General features: G+C 40.7%; 1 protein-coding gene across 1 annotated transcript in view; it reads right to left on the bottom strand.

Annotated features, from left to right (window-relative positions):
• Positions 1–2266: 2266 nt before the first annotated feature.
• Positions 2267–20270, bottom strand: part of LOC107850751 (pachytene checkpoint protein 2 homolog) — a 46841-nt gene continuing 28837 nt past the window's right edge. The window contains exons 9-14 of the mRNA XM_016695493.2: positions 16895–16964; positions 16734–16804; positions 16513–16603; positions 2982–3109; positions 2763–2891; positions 2267–2684 (exon numbers count right to left, since the gene is read on the bottom strand). Of these exons, the coding sequence (XP_016550979.2) occupies positions 2544–2684; positions 2763–2891; positions 2982–3109; positions 16513–16603; positions 16734–16804; positions 16895–16964 (630 nt within the window). The 3' untranslated portion in view covers positions 2267–2543. The remainder of the gene's footprint in view (positions 2685–2762; positions 2892–2981; positions 3110–16512; positions 16604–16733; positions 16805–16894; positions 16965–20270) is intronic.

Genomic DNA, 20270 nt, shown 5'->3' with positions numbered 1-20270 from the left:
AGAATCTACCTCCTCAATCTCTAATAAGAACAATTGACCCTTGTGCTTACAAACATGATCTGGTTGGAATGGTTCATCACAGAGATAATAAAGTCCTTTAGCCCTCTTCTCGTTAAGTTCCGTAAAGGTTAATCTATGTTCTCCTGTTTCGATCATCTGAGAGTCGTGGCAAGTGAGTATTGGGTTGGTTAATAGGTCGGGAAGACGGGCAATGGATAGAAGATATGGTTTTGGAGTGGTAAGGATAATTAAAAGAACTCTTCATAGCTTTTGACTGCTTAAGATAAACCGACTCCTGCAATCTTGCTAAGTGGTAGGCATGGGGTAGTGAGTAAGGTTTATGGATCCGAACTGCATCACTAAGCTCAGGTTTGATAGCATTTAGAAATATACTAATAGCATGATTGGGATCTAAGTTGAACCGTGTCATAGATCTATCAAAAATTTCCAGAAATTCAGCCACGCCACCTGTCTGTTTGAACTTCAACAATTCAAACATGGGATCATCATACTCTGTCCCAAATCGGTCTGATAAAGCCCTCAAATACTCATCCCAAGATAGAAATGGAAGAGGACCTCTACTCTGCAGATAAGCTTGATGCCATTGGACGGCTATGTCATCAAAACGAATAGCTGCTATGGTGACCCTTTGGTGTGGAGGTACTTCATCTAGACAGAAAAATTGCTCGACCCTATACCACCAATCCTGAAATCCTTTCCCATTAAACCTAGGCAATTCCACTCTCGGCAATGTAGTTAAGCCGTGATTAGGGGTTAGGGGAGGTAGGGGGTGACTTTAGAGGTAGTAATAACTATTATGAAGTGGGTATTGAGGAATGGGAATAGTCTGATAAAGAGCTGCAACGGGACGCGTTGGGGAAGAAGAGTAAGGGTTGAATGAGCTTAGAACTGAACCTGTAGAAGGAGAAACGTGGTGGGTTGAGAAGGGTGGTGCAGGCATCGATGGACAAGCTTCTTGAAAATATAGGGATTTGAGTTTGGAATATGGGTTACTATTGTATTAGAAATTTTGGGAAAAGTCGAATTAAGATTGAAGGGAGCAGGTGGAGAGAATTGGGGATTAGGACTCAAAAGGGAACGAGGTACCGGTGGAAGTACAGTTGTGAGGGGCAACCCTGATAGAGTCCCAGGTCCGACGGTCGGAGAATAGAGCTCAATAGGATCCAAGGTCGACTGTCATTGAGGTTGTCTACCCTCGAGGGGAACGTGTGAATGCAGAGCTTCCTTCAATTCGCGAAAGGAAGCTGCATGTACAGCTTCTAATTGATCTTGCCTTTGCGCCATTCGATCCAACCGATCTAAGACTTTCGTAATTTCACCATCCATGGTAACAAGCCACAGAGCCGGGACAGTGCTTTGATACCACTGATAGCAATAAGCAGTAACAGAAGAAAAAAGATATAATGTAACTAGAGCAAAATAACGTTCATTCTTCATTATTCATTATTCTCCCCTTGCTCCAATACAGAATATAAGTAAGAAAAGAGCTGATGTGGCATAACCACTTCTGGGGTTAAAAAGGAAATAAAATAACTAAAAACTTGACTTGAGGGACTTAATTGTAATTGAAATAAATATCCTTAACGACTTCTAACCGCTCCGTCTATTATTCCGTTGTAAATCGTATCAATGTTCTTGAGCTTCATCTCTTCATTCCGAACACCCACCAAGCCTCCAAAGTCGTCACTCGTTGAAAAAAGTCAGCATCTTGTGTAAAATTTTTATGAAACTGAGACATACTAACCCACTATTTTTCTCCTTAAACTCAGGGTGTGACGCTTTCTAAACTATACCCCTAATGAACTTATTTTTAAGAAATTGTAATATTATCACGCTTCCCATTCCAAAATAGTCTACTGGGTTTGTTGCAATTTGGCTAACTCCGCCAAGTTAATCTTCCTTATTCTAAGTTACTAGCACACTTATAATCACCCATTGAGAGACATGATTAAGAAAATTTCTTTACTTCCCAGTTGATACAACTTAAACTCGCTAGTTACCCTAATTACTCGACAGATAGTACATATAATAGAATTTTGACATTATTTCATGGTTTTTCTCGATAATACGCAACAATTTGGTGATGTCAGAATAAGACGAGGTCTATTATCCACTTCCCAAAGCTCAGTGCCTGACATAACCTGAGTGTTAAACTTCTTAACCCTGCTTGGTAAACCAAAGCTAATTCGCCCAAGATGACTAATTCGACGAATATCTGACGGAGATAGAGATATAGATGGTGATGTGATGTACATAGGGCAACTGATGTTATAACATGCAAGAATCCCGAACATTGATGTAATAACTTTCAAATATATTGCTGTTACATAATTCACATTGCCCAGAAACCCTTCCACTCTTCCCAAAGAGATAATAAAGAGCTTGTTTCTGTCAAGCTCAGGTAAGCATAAGATAATTTCTCTTGGCATTTTAGCAGTGCTAGTCATCACATTTGCTCTACAGTTGAGCTTGGTAACAGGGCTAGCAACAGAAGCAGGATCTGACATTGAATGGGAAAAAATTCAGGCGGCCAGTCCTGACCGTTCTCCCTTAGCTGTTTGCATCATTACATGCAAAAATTTGCCAGGTTCACAACTGTAAGGATTAGCAAGTGCAGCATGTGCCAAGAATGGTAGCTTTCTAAGTGATCTTCCACTCATACCCTGAAAGATACGCATATATGTTTATCACAATTATATGCTGTTGCATTTACTCACTGGAAATAAAGGGCAAGTCCTTACCTCACATGCCTCTGCAGCTTCAAGCAATTGTTGACCAAGATGTAGCGACATTTGAGGCTCAGTTGGAACTACTTCATGCAGGTTCTCCTTCAAAATAACAAAATTTGGAAGAACAAGATGATCTCCATCCTGCATACATTCCAGTCATTTGTAGAGATTGCTACATTATTATCCAACTGTTCAAATCAAAGCCTAAAGCAAACCAAGGCCAACCAGTACCTGTGAATTTGACAAAATTCCAGTACGCAATAGCTCTTGCAAGCACGATCGCAGTATCTCATAACGTGCTTGAAGAGTTGGTGGTCCAACATATGCCTTAATATCAGCACGATCCACAAATGCTATATCTGCAATCCCAGGAAGGTACATCTTTTAGAAATAAATTGTAACGTATGCAAATCTGATCAGGATATGGTGCAAAGCATGTCACCAGGCAGAAAAGGTGAAGTAAAAGGAAAATGCACCAATTGCATGGTAACATCGGTAAAATTAGTATTAACTATTCATGAAAAATCAAATCTTTCATCTTCTGTTGTGCATTACGATCCAATAGCTTTCAAATGAAGATACTCATCCTAGCTTGCCAAACATGCATTCATATGGCACAGCTGGTACTGATTTTAAATTTAATAGCAGAAGAAACCGATGATAGAAAAATTCAAAATACTAAATGCTTCTGAACCACAATTAAAGTTGTACTCATGAACAAGATTCAAAAAGAGAAGAACAAACACATGCACGATGATCTGCACATGCTTTTTGAAAGGAAAAAACAACAAACTGAAGCTGATATTAATATACACAGTGATCTCAGACAATTAAAGAAACTCAAGTCACCGTGCTTGCAATTCTGTTGTCAAAGCAATCTATAGCCTTTTATATTTCAGCTTGCACAACTACTAACAGTAGAATACTTGGAGAACCCGACATCTACATCATATTATTCAAATACCTCAATTTTGTCTATCAGCTGGGATAGGTCAACTTCTTAGTCCTGATATTAAACAAAAGTGTAGATGCCATCTTGTCCTATAATTTGACAATAAGGCACTAAACATTCCAATGTTCTGGGTAGATCAATATTGGGTGATGGTAAAGACCAATAATAGAAACTTATGATAGGAATAGCGGCCCATATCAAAACCACAAATATGATAGGAAACTGGAGAGTAAGAGCAGGACTACTAATTCAACTTCCTGCTTTATCCTATCAATTTGGGTAGCAAAAGAACTTTCCCTGTAGAAGTAATCACACAAGTATGAATTAAAACGTAATGCAGTGTTGTCACTGTCAACAGTGCACTTCAAGGGCGCTTAAGCCCTGACGTGAGGTACAAAACATGTTGAACGCATCGCTTCGGTTAATGGAGCACTTCAATCTCATCATCAAGGCTCTAAGACACTTTTACTTGCCAATGAGTGTAACCCTAAAGAGGTGATACTAAATTATCATAATTATTTATCAATTCAGTCAATATACTCTCTCCGTCTCATATTAGTTGTCCTCTTTGTTTATCGTCGATTTGGGACAGTTAGATTTGTTTGCAGGTCAAGAGCACGTGTTACGGCTTTAGCTTCGGGTTAGTAATAAACATTTGCAGATAATTAAATAGCTTAAGTTATATAGACCAAACAAACGGAACAAGGGAAAGATTAAGAACAAATCTAAAACGATAGCCGAGCACTAAATCCTTCCAACTATAGGCAAGATGTGACCAAGCTCGAGTATTACAACGAGAACACAGTAAAGCAGCTAAAGGAAAACCGAGGAATATTAAGAGCGAGGCTAGATGTATTTTATTGCTCATAGGATACGGATGAGCAAAAATCAAATCCATTTACAATTTTTATCAGAAGTAGAGGTATGGACTGCGTACATCTTACCCCCCCAGACCCCACTAGGTGGGAATACACTGGGTTTGTTGTTGTTGTTGTTGTATTTCTTTTTTTTTTTTTTGGGGGGGGGGGAGGGGGGGGGGGGGGGGGGGGTATCTTTTATAGGGCGCCGACATTGTCTATGGCCAATAGGAGACTGCCACACATCCTTCTGCAGTTGGAGATGACCAGCCCACTAGCGTGTCAAATGCGATTCTGCCAAGGGCTGTCGGTGCCTTCTGGAATCCCTGACACAATGTCCTTCCTTTTGTCTATTAGTGCGCAGACACCATCTTAGTCGATCTCGAGAGCCTTTGCCCTTGCCTGAGTGGGTGTCTCGTCATATTGACATTACTCTCGAGACGACAATGCTGCAGATTGGTTCGTCTCATACTCGGCTCAAGTTGGCCCAATCGACCCAATCCTAACCTAATACATTTTCTCCCCCTACAGATAGTCCCTCCGTATTTTGGACGCAGTATCTGCTACGACCGAAGGACAGAAAAGCAAACGATCCAACTTGACACGGTCATTTCTCCTTTCGCTCTTTCCTTTCCATGTGCCCATTGGCGACTGCTTCCTACTTATTCGTTGTGTTATTAAAACAATGAAGCGCTTGCTTAAAGCGCAGAGTGAAGCGAAGCATGAAGCTATTGCTTTAATGCCTTGAAGAGACGCTATGACAAAAAAGTGTGTGTTTTGGGACTAAAGCGAGAAGCATCACCTGGTATTATCAAAGGCGCGCTTAAGCCCAAAAGAGAGGCTCAAAACGTGTTGAGCACTTCGTCTCGCTTAATGTGCGCTTCAATGTCATCATCAATTTTCTAAGGCATACTTTTCCTTGCGAATGGACCTCTTCTAAAGAGACAACACTAAACAATTAATATTTTACTTTATCGTTACATTTTTTCAATTTCTTTGTTCATAGATTTGTCATACATGCTTATAATTATTAATCTTTGACTAAACATATATACTTGTATTGCTTTCTCCCTTTGTGCTTTTCTTCACTAAAGTCCACACTTTATTCACGTTTTGCGCTTAAAGCGCCAATGGACCTTAGAGCTTTTTTGCACTTTTTGCTTTTGATAACACTCGCAACCTTATTAAAAGCAAGAAAAACTTGCTTAACCACTACTAGGTTTTTAAATTCTAGTTAAAACTAAGGACTCTATCAAAAAAATTTCCCTGCAACTGCTCGACTCTAGTGCAACTGTTGCAACTTCTTTTTCAAGTAAGTTTTTCATCTCCGACTCCTCTTTTTCTCGTCTTCTTCTAGTTCTACAATTCTTTGTTTACTTTTCTTTTTTTCCTTGATTTGCAATATGCTGAAATACTCTGTTTTTTCTGTTCTACAATCTTCCCTCTGTTTTTTTTTTAAGTTTTTTGTTGTTTTGTTTCTGTTTTCACTGTTCTATTTTTTCTTGTAGAAAATTCTATTTCTTTATTCAATCGCACAAAAAAGAGAACCAGCTTGGGCATATGAAAATCCAATAGGCAGTAACACAAAAATCAAATGTCTATTTTTAATTTAAGAACTGATAGGTTTGCTTAATATGTTATCTCTGCGTGTTAAGCATTTTTTAATTTTGTACTAATTAGCGCTTTAATTGAAAAAAAGTGTGTTTTGCTTCACACTTCTCACCTTGGTAAAGCGAGCCCTCGTCGTTTTTTTATGCCTCTTGCTTTCCAAAACATTGCTTATTTGTAGGATCTTTCCCAACGTGTCCCATCCCCGTGAAAGTCTTTTTCCCGGGTCGTCACTTCGTATGGACTCGTTTATTCATACCTTCCTCTCCACAATTCCACCTTCTTACACTTTTGTCGTCTTCCTTTTTCTTGCAAAAACTAATTCTCCCTGTTTTTCTCGCTTCCCCCTTTTACCCATGGCAAAAAGAAAAATCCACCTCCCATATCTGACTTGCTGAAGGGCAAGAAGAAACAAACCACCTCCCAATGCAAGCCTCGTGTTGACGATATAGTGACTATCAATTTTAAATTTCCAGAAGATTTTACGAACAGGCAATCAATGAATCCCTTATGCCAGTTTAAAAGTTGGGCTCCCTTGTAAGAGATGATATCGTTCCAAACATTATCAAGGGTTGTGATTGGGTTGAAAAGGCGGTATGCAAGGGCCCTAGGATCCACAGACAACATCATCTCCAACCACCTGCGCTATTCTTTATCTACACATACCCATTTAGCGTTAGTCTCGGTGATCTTATTGATGACGTGATTTCCTCTTTCTGCAATACCTTTGGGTTGTCCCTAAGTCAATTAAACCCAAGGGTGTGGTGAACCATAGCCTGCCTCCATGCTCTCGCCTGTATGTCATGTTTCAGTTTTTCCCTAACACATCTTTTATTGCTCTATTCCCCTTACTTGTTTTGGGGGGAAGTGGGGAGGGGTAATCAAATTGAATCCACGAGGAAAGAAAGTGAAATAAGCAACCTAAATGATCCTCAACATCGCGAGTGGACTAGCCGCTTTATCGTCATACCCTAAGAGGAGCTTTCTGGGGGCCTGCACATTTTTCTTAAAATACCCACAATAAGCGCCTCAGTAAATCTACCCTCTTTTGCTTCCTCCTTTGCCTTTGTATTTTGACCCATTCCCTTACTTTTCACAACTCCTCGGTGGCATCCATTCCTGAACGCTGGTCTCTCTAAACAAGTTGATATCTTCAGTCTCTAGGTGGCTCATATCCTTGAATCTACCACTCCAGATGATCGAACTTGGCCTCATCTATCCAATTGGTGTGGCTGGAAGGCAAAGAATCACAACCTTGGTTAGTTCTGGGCAGTCACGAACTGCAACTTTTTACTTTATGGTACCTCTGGGCGTCATCTTGGCTCTATGTTGCAGGTTTAAAGTCGAGTTCCATATTGTTTCTATCCCGGGTAGTGGCTCTCAACCTCATGGGACGGGCCCCTGACTTATGAACCTTGATCTTTTGACAGACAACTTTAACGCTTCTGCAGCTACTGTTGTCGGTGGGCTCCTCGAGACCATGGCGCCTCGAAGGAACTGAGAGAACATGCATAGTGGAGTTTTGACACTTCGAGAAAAAACCTGAGTCCCTCGGAGTTCAAAGCAACCAAATTCTTTCGCTCGATGAAAAATAATAGGACGAAAGGAGGTCCTTTCCGTGTGCTTCTGTCAAGCCATCTCACCCAACTGTGCCATTGGTGTCCTCTCCAACCACCTAGGTTTTGTGTTTTCTTCGTCGGAGGGAGCCAAAGCTTTAGAGGAGGCTAAGGCTGATACAAACCCTGCATCCTTAGGCCATCATTCAACACCCTTGGTCGTCCCAAAGGAGCTGAGCCTCATTTCAAGGCCAGTTGGGGTGGCCAATTACTCGAGCACTATTATATCTCCTAAGGATTGCAAAAGAGTGGAAAGGGCCACTATTGTGTGCTTGATGAATGATGTCGCTCATTATGCTTCGAGGGTGAGTTTCTCCTAATTTAACCCATCCTCTGCTTCTCTTTTCCTTTCCTTATGACCAAATATTGCCTTCTTTATCCTTGGGCCAAAGCCCTACGAGGGTTCTCTGGCTACTCTACGAGGGTCGACCACCTTTGGTGAGGCCTTGGCCGATCGAACGTTAGAGGTTGAGATGCTCATAGCTACATGCAATTCAGTTTGAAAGGGACAATTATCAGAAGGATGCCATCATGCAGGCCAACCAAGAGGATGTTTCTCGTCAGCAGAATTTCGCAAATTCCAATAGAATCAGGCACCTTCTAAGGGAACAAGGTGAGCTTTAAAAGCAGATCTACACCTCTCGACTACACCTCACCCACTCCGAAGGAAGCTTTTCCCTTCACCGGCTAGGTGAAACCAAGGTCGAGATCTGTCACCTGAAGAAGCAAGTGAATGCCTTAGTGACACAGAGAAGAAAGACGAAAAAGGGACTCGGCCTGATTAGAGCAGCATGGGATGCCCAATTCACCTGTACATGTGTCCTCAAGGTTCAAAAAGGCAAATTGGATATAAAGGAGATTGCCAAGTCTCGAGACCTGGTCACCGACTTTGGCCAAAACCGACTTTTTCGAAGGAAGTCATATCTGTGCCCGAGGATGCCTACGAGATGAAGTAGATAATTTTATTTCTACTTTAGTCACTCTGGGTTTATTGCCTCAGGGCATATCCTTAATGTATATTTTCCTTAAAGAAAACTTAGCGTTCCTTATTTCTTGGTTGTCATTTCTGTTTTACTTAATGCATTTAAAGCAATTAATGGCAAACATTGACCATTGGTCAATCTTGGGACAGTACAACCTAGGGAGACAATGGGTTGAATAGGTCGCCTTGGCTTCCGTGTTATGCTTATGCACATACAACCGTCCACTTGGCAGGTATCCATGATGCTTGCACCTTTTCCCCTTCCTGGCTCACCCTAATAAAAGAATGCATTCTCCATACATCCTCGCTTACGCTATCTTCCCATTTTTTATCCTTTCACAACCACTTGTTTTGCCAGAAAGTTTCTTAATGGGGCCTTCTTCCATATACTAGAACCGTTTATAATTATCCCACCCATCTCCGACTTTACACTACCTTTAACCCAGGAATCCTAAATACAACATATTATTTCAAGAATAGGGTAGGGACTATTCATTGGGGTCAAAGTCGATGCTCATGGGTGTAGGCTCACCGACTCATCTCCCAACAGTACTGAAAGTTGCACCCCAATCAGCTGAGGAGGCACTTTGGCTCCGGATGCGCTCATCAAGTTATCGATTGAACTTGATAGAGGCACCTTCCAAAGGAAAGCTTGCTCCAAGGCACATTCTCTGAAGATTGCTCGAGTGTACTTCTTCAGGAGCCTTCAAACCTTGGAATGCTACTTGAAGCGAGGCTTTCCATCTTTCTTTTTTATTATTGTGTAATCCCGCATCCCGTCTAGGGATTCTGATGTAATAATAAATAGGAGAACTATAGCTGCTTATATTCACTTTTTCCAAGAGTGTCAGTTTTTTGACAATAAAAGAAAAAAATCTCCCGTACTATTTTGCAAAAATCTCGCCTCTTATAAGTTAAAGCCCAAGCCCGCTCATTTGTGTGATAGCATTTATCATTTCCTCCGAAAAGGCATCATCCACTAGTCCTTTCAAGAGTTCCACACCCCCATTCCCGCCGACTCCCCCCCCCCCCCCCCCCCCACTCCACACACAAATTTATTCTTTCTTTTTTTCCCCCATCTTTTTTTATTAATTAGTGGGGGGCTCTGGCCAGTCTTACGGCCCATTGGGCTTGTGATGACATAGACAAGCGCTGACTGATTATTCATTCTCGCATGTATTTCAGGTCATTCAGTTGGGTCGGTTATAAACTCAACCAGAGGCATCTTAGGCCTTTCAAAACGTCGACAATTCGAGGAAGGATTCCATAAATTAAAATTTGTTGAGCGTCTAAGTCTGGACGTCTCCTAGACAGTTTAGTACGTAGCCTTCAAGTGTTAAACTCTGAATAGTCAGTATAGACTTACAGGACCATTCTTTGGAAATAATTAAAACTAATCACTTGGGATAAATTTAATTACGCTTCTCGCCCGGGCATCTTAAGTCGAGTAGTGGTGACCAGGCATCATGTTTCCACACGATCAAATGATCAATCAATGATTTCCATAGATGCTCTTCTCGGGGAGATCACAAGACGAGCGCTCGCACCTGTGGACGTGAGACAAAGGTCCGTTTCATTGTTGGGATACTTAAACTTTGCCCGTCCCTTGTGCAGACTTCAAAGTGCTAGCCTCGATTTTTCCTTTTCTAGGGCTTGGGCATCCAGAACACCGATAGTCCCTGATCTGAGTGGTCCTGCTCACTTGCAGAACGGCGTAGTCCAATTAAAGGACTTGGTCAGGTAACTTAAATGTAATGACAATGCAAATAGAAGTGTATATAACAATAATTTTCATAAAATCTTTCATTTTGGTCGTCAGACCTTACAAAGATGCTCGCCTAAGTCATTCCCAAAAAATTTATTGCTAACTCGTTAAAAAACCTTGTAAGGAAAAACCCAATTCAGGCCAAAAAAACATATACAAAGGAAAAAAAGTGTAGCTCGCTCTTCCAAGCTTTCGCGGCATTCGTTGCTCACGTCCATAGCACCGAGACGTTACTTACAGTTCAAACCTGTGCAACAATCACGAATCCAAAAAATACATAAAAGGAAAAAGTTAAAAAGGAAAATACTTAACACGGGCATTGTTGTGATTAAGTCCCGAGAGCTCTTTAAAGATTGTTCGGGAGCCTGCCTTTCGCGATCGGATCCATTTGACCTTATGTCTCCCGTTGCTCCTTCTCCCATTTTTGTCCCATTGTGGGGTAGGCCCGGGGTGCCAGATCCTTTGATTTCGGGCGTTCCCACGCCCCTGTCGGCCCACTCACCACATCAAAGTAGGACCACACAAAGCAATAAACATAACCTTTGAGGAGTCGATTCATGTGAGCCTACATTTTGGGCGCATCTCCTCTCCCACATTAACTTTCCCTATAGGGGGAGCGGGGATGAGACAGACCTGCTAAACATTTTTGTAATCAGGTCGGCCTTTCCCTCATAGGATATCAGGGATTTATCATTATTGCAACAGTGGTCACGACTCTCATGGATCATGTGTTTGTATCTAGCGCGTGTTTCATCCCAGGATGCATCTTAAACTTTTTCATGCTTTTCCTAAGTTTGAACGAGGCGATTGAGCACTTAGGATTTAATCCCTTTAAGAAAGCTACAGTCGGGCAATTATCGGGGACCATCAGGAGTTGTGCCCTCTCCTTGTGAAACTTGGCCACAAAAACCCACAATGGTTCTGTGTCACCCTGCCTTATCTTCAATATATCACCAACTCGTGTCACGCCATAAGAGACTGTAGGGGTTTCGAGGCCATTTCAACATTCCCATTGTCTTTCTTCGAAATCCGCGAGGCAAAGTGAGTCAGACTCGCTTTGAACGCAAAGACCTCTTTGCTTTGAGCCTCCATACGAGCAGCAAACCTCTCAAGAAGAGCGGTGAATCCCCCCAAAAGTTCCGACATCTCCTCTACGCCTCTCGTCTCCGCCTTCCTATATGTCTAGCCATGCTCTCCATGACACTTCAACACGTCCCTATCCGAAACGACCCTTGCTCGGGATGACTCCTCATCTCCTGGGCCCCTCTACCCTTTTGGCTAACAGGCCCGAGTTGGGCTTGTTGTCCTCTTGTGGGAGTGATTACCATATTCAATTCAACCCTTTTGCAAGCCATAACCTATCCCTAGGCAAAGCAAAATCACAAAAAGAAACTAGCAAGTAGAAACGAAGCTGAAAACTGACGTAGTTGCTCTTACCATCGATTTGGGACAGTTAGATTTGTTTGTGGGTCAATAGCACATGTTATAGCTAGTTTCGAGTTAGTAGAAAATGCTTGCAGAAAAATAAATAGCATAAGCAAAAGACCAATCAAATTTGAACAATGCAAAGATTAAGAAAGGGCAGCCCGGTACACTAAAGCTACCGCAATGCACGGTGTCCGGGGAAGGCTCGTGTACTAAGTCCTTCTAGTTATAGGCAGGATGTGACCGAGCGCGAGTATTACAACGAGAACACAGTAAAGCAGCTAAGGAAACCGAGGAAGCTTGCTATAAATATTTTATTGCTTATAGGATAAGAATGAGCAAAAATCAGATCCTTTTACAATGGGGAAATAGGTATTTATTTATAGGGTGCCCACATTTCCTATGGCCAATAGGAGACTGCCAACCCGTCCTTGTGTCGTTGGAGAATGGCCAGCCCACTAGCGTGTGTCAGACGCGATTCGGTCGAGGGTTGTCGATGCCTTTTAGAATCCCTAACACAATGTCCTTCTGTTTGCCTGTTACTGGGCAATTAACATCTTAGACAATCTCGAGCAATGTTTTGAACGGCGACAAGAGGTGACAAGGTTCCACCTCGCCGCGATCACCTTTTGAAAGTACGGCGACAATTAATACCAAAAAATTAAAATATTTAATTGAATATATAAATAATCAAAATCTCAATAGCAATAATATGTTAGCAAATATTTCAAGTCAAAACTAAAAATAGATAGTAGATACTGAGTTTTTACTCTTTATGAAAAAAAATGAGGAAGATATAGAAGAAGAAAAACAAAGGGAGAAGAAAGTAGAAAAGGAAGAAAAATCAAGAAGATATCAGTAGACTGAGAGTAAGATTGACCAGTGGAGAAAATAAGAAGTAGAAAAAGAAAAAATAGAGAAACAACTTACCAGTCGCTGCCCGCCGGAGTCTCCGGAATCACTAGCAGTCACCTTAGTCGCAGTTGCCTCTCAGTGGTAGCAGTCAAAGCAAAATGGGAATAAAAGCCCTAAAATTGCCTTTTATCCTTGAATATTAATTTTAAAAGATTAAAAAGTGTCGACGCTTCGCCTCACCTCGTCGCCATATCCCCAATCTCGCCTTGGCATCGCCTTTCGCAGGTCGCATCGCCACAAAGACAAATAGCGACACATCCTCGCCTTGGCGCTCGCTATTGCTAACATTGGTCTCGAGCGCCTTCGCCCTTGCCCAAACGGGCGTCTCATCGTTTTGACATTGTTCTCAAGAAGATGTTCTGGGTCGATTCCTCTCATATTCGGCCCAAGTTGGCCTAATCCTAACCTAAGCCATTTTCTCTCCATACACATTTTTACCTTTACATGTTTAAGAAATCATAAATAGGGGTACTTTTACAAATTTACCTAAAGAAACATTTTTGAACTTTGCAAACTTGATTACACTTATCAAAATGAATTTTGAATTTACCTGTAACGGTAAAATGGAAGCAACAACAACAACATACCCAGTATATTCTCACATAATGGGGTCTGGGGAGGGTATTTTGTATGCAGACCATACCACTACCTCAAATGAAGTAGAAAGGCTGTTTCCGATAGGCCCTCAGCTCAGGACAGATAACAATATAACAAATACAAAATATAAAAACACACCAAATGGAATAACAAACTGCTAGCTAATACAGGAAACAAGACAACCACAAGATAATACTATAAACTATCCATTCAGAATCATAGACACCAACAAAGCACTCTTCCCTACTGTTACAGACGAACTCCTATCCCCTAACCCTCTACCCTAATCTACGACCTTCACGCCTTCCTATCAAGGGTCATGTCCTCCATAAGTTGTAACTGCTCCATATCATGCCTAATCATCTCCCTCCAATATTTCTTTGGCCTACATCTACCCCACCTAAAACCATTCATAGTTAGTCTTTCACACCTCCGTACTGATACATCTAAGCACCTCCTCATCACAAGCCCGAACCAATCTAACCTCACTTCTTGCATCTTGTCCTCCACTGAAGCTACTCTCACCTTCTCCCGAATAATCTCATTTATAACCTAGCCTTATATTTCCTGGTAAAGCCACACATCCATTGTAACATCTTCATCTCTGGCACCTTCAATCAATTTTTGGATGTAGGAATTCTTAACTAGGCAACACTCCACTCCACACAACATAGTCGATTGGACAACCACTCTGTAGAACTTGGACACCTTATCACACAAAACTCCTGAAGGCTAAAGCGAGCATCTATTTCAACCACCCTGCACCAATACAGTCGTGACATCTCGCTAATCTCAATATTTCATTGGATCATAGACCCAAGATACTTAAAACTCTCCTCTTCTGAACAGCCTGAGAATCCAGCTTCACTACTGATACGAGTACGACCACAAGGATGGACGAGAACGAGTGCGTATTGAATCCCTCCAAGGAAGTGCACAAGTGAAGTGTAAAAGAGGGCCTAAATGCCTAAAAACAGCCCCTAAGTTACACTTGATGGGCACCTCACCCTTGAGGGGGTATTGTGGTCATTTTGTATTTTATTTTGTAATACACTATATATAGAACCTCTTAGGGTTTTTAGTCTTAGATTTTAGATGATAATGAATGTTGTATAACATTGAAAGACAAGTCCTCTCTCCTGGAGGCACAAATCCGAAACTTGTAACTAGGGTGATACTAGGGTGGAATCACTAGTGTTGCATTCTTGCTTAGAACATTGGGTGCTAGAGGAGGTTGAGGTCTCTCTTGTGCTCGCCGAAGAGAGTAGGTGTTCCTATTATCATTGTACTAAGGGTCTAAGTGCTTGAATACACTTAGGTTCTTAGTTTATGAGATAGTGTATGTCACTCTATCTATCCTTTCTATTCTTGCAATCTTGTAACGTTTGTTTCTCGTATTGTACCCGTTTGTGTTGTTGTTATTTCCATTGTTAAGTTCATCTTGTTCTTCATATTTTTATTGTTAATCATAGTTTGGGTTGGCTAATTTGGTGTTGAAAGCACCCCTTTCTATCTCGTTATTGTGTAGCTGTAGCGAATCCGAGAGAGGTCTCAATTTAGTCCACGGTTTGTTGTGATTTGTGGACTGTTTGGAGTGTTTTTTTGATACTTCCTTGTTATTCCGGTATCAACTACCACGTCGGCCTCCTGCGATAAATCACTAAACTTACATTCCAAGTAGTCCGTCATGGTCGAAACAAAAAGCATCTCGGCGCTCGAAACACCAATCACCACCTCATCCAAAGCCTCCCAAAAGTTCTCGTCTAATCCTGCTTGAGGAGCGTAGACACTAATAATGTTCATGGTAGACCCTCCAATGATCAACTTAATCGACATCAACCTATCATTAATCCGCTTAACCTCCACTACCTGCCCCCTAAGCTCTTCATCTACTAAGATACCTACCCCATTTTTATGTCTCACGCTACCCGAGTACCACAACTTAATGGTAAAATGAAAACAATTAATAAATTCTATCTTGGTTTTTTAAATTGCCAAATAATTTAGGAAGACTATTTTTAGTGATGTGGACAACTAATATGGAGTGGAGGGAGCTGTTATTTCATGTTTATAATTACTAGTCTTGGACGAGAAGTAGATATTTGTATTTTTTTCCATTTACACCTTTCTTCATTAAAGCCCACACTAACTTAATGTACGAAATTTGAGAGAATTAAGGATTTTTATTTTCAAAAATCATATTACCTTTGTTCCAATTTATGAATGATACTTTTCTTACTAGAATGTGCCAAAAACATGGCATACTTCTTTACTTAGAAATAATTTAGCTCTATCATACAAATGTTTATCGCTTGTTATGGACCACAACTTTCAATAGCCTTTCTCACACGTGAGGTCGGAGAGAGTGGGATGAACACAGACCTTGCACCTACCTTTCTGGGGTAGACATGTTCTCGATGGATCCTCGGCATGCGCGGTCAAACACCCCCACATAAATTGAGAACGGGGGATTAGAATAAAAAAAAAATTATGGGCATAACATCAATGTTGGAGCAGTGTTATCAAAGGCACGCCTAAGCCCGAAGCTAGGCTCAAAATGTGTTGAGCGCTTCCCCTCGCTTTATGTCCTTTTCACTGTCATCATCAAGTTTCTAAGGCATATTTTTCCTTGCCAATGAGTCTTTTTTGAAGAGGCGATGCTAAACAATTGATATATCACTTTATCGTAATTGTTTTTCAATATCTTTTTTCATATATTTGTCATTCACGCCTATATTTATTAGTCTTAGACTAAACATAAATAATTGTATTTTTCTCCCTTTGCGCCTTTTGTCATTGAAACCCATGCATTTATTTGCGCTTTCTGCTTTACGCCCCAACAGGCCTTAGAGCTTTACTTCGGTTTTCGCTTTTGATTACACTGTGTTGGAGGCTAAAATGGAAATGTCATATTCTCTAGCCAGTGCATAAATCTTTAAATTTCTGATTGATATCCAGAAATCTAATGTTAAACAACGAATATTAGAATGAAGAGGCTGAAATGAACTCTCCTCATATGGCATCTGAATTTAATCACAGGCCTACCAATAGCAGCAGTGATGTTAGATGTAGTCAGAATTATGACATTTGGTGCGGACTTCAACTTGTCAAGCTGGGTCAACAGAGCGTTCACTACCTGAGAAGATATAGCATGAGTCAAAGGACAAAGCAATATACAGCTTCGTAAAAAAATAAAACATTTGTTCTTTGACAAAAAGAAATCCCAACAAGTTTCAATTTAGTTAGTAATACTAAGATGTCGGTACCCTGATAGAATCTGAAGGTTCAGAGCCAGACAAAGCAGCATTTCTAGCAGCAGCGAGGCTTTCAACTTCATCTGTTGAAATAAGATAAGGAGTTACTGTGCTAAAATATAATTAAATAGTTCACCATCATAACTGAATTCTTCAGTTACTATAATTCTCACCAATTAAAACAAATACCAGATTGTTTTCTTCCTCTACCATTTCTTGGATCTTCAAGAACAGCTTGGCAACCTAAGATCCAAATACAAGAGTGTTATCACTTTATTGGAAATAATAACTCACGCATCAATGGTGACACAAAATTGAGCAAACAAAACGAGCAGACAAGAAAAAGGGAGAACATAGAAGAAATTGGGAATTCTAATTCCATTAGGGCCAAACTAAATATTGAAGGACCTAACACTAAATTAGGTACACAGCATGCTGGGACAAATGGAGCCATCTCAACCATTGATCAAAGATTTTCTAGAGCTTCTTATAGTCGTCTGGTCATTTTCAACAGTTGAAGCATAATGGATATTCAAAAATTATCCACGAGGGGAAATTTCATGATTAAATAGATAGTGTACAATTTTTTATTTTTAGCTCTAAGTATAGGAAGGACACGTATAGAAAAAAAAGTACTTCCTCATAGTTTGTATAAATACGTTGTACAGCAATAATCGGAGCTATTTTCCTGATCCTTATACCGTTTGTTAGAAATCGGGCAGAAATAAAGCAAACCACAAGCAGAAAGAAGAAAGAAAACAAGAACACACAGATTTATGTGAAAATCCTTGCAGGAAAAACCACGGGCAGAAGCAGAGGATGTTTCACTATAATGAAAGGAGAGGAGTGCAATGTGGAGAATGAGTATTTTCTGGATACACAAAACAACCCACTAAATGCACTTATATGATATGTGCATACAAATAAGTCCTAGGCCTAAAAAACATAAAGGTCCACGGGCCTATCGGCCTGATCCCTATGCTGCCACCATAGACCCCATTGAAAATCACAAACATAGGTTGCACCGCGAAACTTTCTGGGTCGGATCAACAAAATTCGGATCACAACTCTAACAATATCCACCTTGACACGAATTTTAATTCAGAACTCAAATCAATTTCAAAACAAACTCTCCACCTCTTCCACAAAAGCCCCTAAGGGCACATCTTAACAGCTAACACTAACCAAGTCCAAGCAATGCTCAAACTTGGCACTTGGTAGTGTCTTGGTCATCATATCAGCAGGATTATCATGAGTACTAATCTTGCTTACCACAATATCACCACGGGCAATAATTTCATACACAAGATGATACCGAACATCGATGTGCTTTGTCCTTTCGTGAAACATCTGATCTTTCATAAGGAAGATAGCACTCTGACTGTCGCAAAAGACCGTAGTAATCTGTAAGTTTTTGCTAAGTTCACCAAACAGACCCTTCAACCAAATAGCTTCCTTGAAAGCCTCTGTAATAGTCATATACTTTGCCTCAGTAGTTGACAAAGCAACTGTAGTCTGTAAGGTAGCTTTCCAAATAATAGCACAACCACCAATGGTGAAAATATAGCCGGTAAGGGATCTACTTTTATCATGATCTCCTATAAAATCAGAATCAACATACCCGATTACTCCATCTCTATTTTGCCCAAACTGTAAACAAACATCAGTAGATCCATGCAAGTATCTGAAAATCCATTGAACTGCTTTCCAATGTTCTTTGTCAGGATTTGCCATGTATCTGCTAACTGCACTAACGATATAAGATAAATCTGGTCGAGAACACACCATCGCATACATAAGAGACCCAACATCACTATAGTATGGAACTCGAGACATATATTCACGCTCATCATCTGTTTTTGGAGATAAAGTGGCCGAGAGTTTGAAGTGAGCTGCCAATGGAGTACTTACAGGTTTGACATTTTGCATATAGAACCTGTGAAGCACTTTTTCAATATATCCTTTCTGACTCAATTATAACTTATAATTCTTTCTATCCCTCAGAATCTCCATGCCAAGAGTCTTCTTTGCTGCACCTAGATCCTTCCTATCAAACTCCTTACTGAGTTGGGCTTTGACTTTTATTATCTCTCTCATATCCTTTGCCGCAATCAACATATCATCAACATACAAGAGACGATACAGGAATGAACAATCACTTACCTCCTTAAAGAAGACACAACTATCATAACTGCTCCTCTGAAACATATGAGTGGTCATAAAAGAGTCATACCTCTTATACCACTGCCTGGGCGACTGCTTTAAGCCATAAAGAGACTTTTTCAGCAAGCATACATAGTCCTCCTTTCCTGAGACTACAAAGCCCTCTGGTTGCTGCATATAGATATCCTCCTCAAGTTCTCCAAGTAAGAATGCAGTTTTGACATCCAACTGCTCAAGCTCAAGATTATGCATGGCCACAATACCAATGCTCGAATTGAACTATGCTTTAAAACTAGAGAAAACACATCTATGAAGTCGATACCTGGAACCTGACTGTACCCTTTAGCAACTAGTCTTGCTTTGTACCTAGCATCTTTAACTCCCGATGTTCCTTCTTTCTTTTTGAATACCCACTTGCAACGAACAACTTTCTTATTTTTAGGCAATCTCACCAGATCCCATGTGTCATTCTTATGAAGTGATTCCATCTCCTTCTCCATAGCAATCATCCATTCACCGAAATCATCACAACTAACTGCCTCTGAGTAAGAAGAAAGATCTTCACCGAAATCAATACCTTCTGCTACACTCAATGCATAAACAACCAAATCAGCTTCAGCAAACTTCTGAGGAGGTCTAATATCTCTTCTAGGCTTGTCTTTAGAAATTGAATATTGTGGTGCCACTGGTGGTGAAGAAGAAATAGTATCACTCTGCATCTCTGGGCTAGACTAAGAAGTAGGCAATGGTGTAGACTTTGCTCCAATCTGCAATTTGAATTGCATGGGTATTTGACTTTTGTTGATTCATGTCACTAAGCTCATCTGGGGGCGAAGAACTAGATTTGGAGAGAGCCCGAAGCATGGCAGTTTCATCAAACACAACATCCCTGCTAATTATAACCTCTCTGCTTTCTGGACACCAAAGCTTATAACCTTTAACACTAGGCTTATAACCCATAAGTAAGCACTTGACAGATCTAGGTTCCAACTTTCCATTATCAACATGAGCATATGCAGGACATCCAAATATCCTCAAGTAGAATAACTAGCAGGAGTACCAAACCATACCTCTTGTGGAGTCTTTTTATCTATCGCGACTGAGGGAGAGCGGTTAATAAGAAGGCAAATTGTGGAAGCAGCTTCAGCCCAAAAAGACTTGGGTAAACCAGCATTAGAGAGCATACAACGCACCTTCTCCATTAAGTCTTATTCATTCGTTCGGCCACACCATTCTGCTACGGAGTATGACGAACTGTCAAGTGCCTCACAATTCTTTCTGACTTGCACAAAGCATTAAATTCATTATAACAGAACTTTAAACCATTATCGGTCCGAAGGCATTTTACCTGCTTTTCTGTCTGCTTTTCAATCATAGTCTTCCACT

Source organism: Capsicum annuum, chromosome 12, assembly GCF_002878395.1.
Source record: "Capsicum annuum cultivar UCD-10X-F1 chromosome 12, UCD10Xv1.1, whole genome shotgun sequence".
Lineage (NCBI taxonomy): Eukaryota > Viridiplantae > Streptophyta > Magnoliopsida > Solanales > Solanaceae > Capsicum > Capsicum annuum.
Note: the sequence above shows the minus strand (reverse complement) of the source record. Positions and strands in the feature narration are given on the sequence as shown.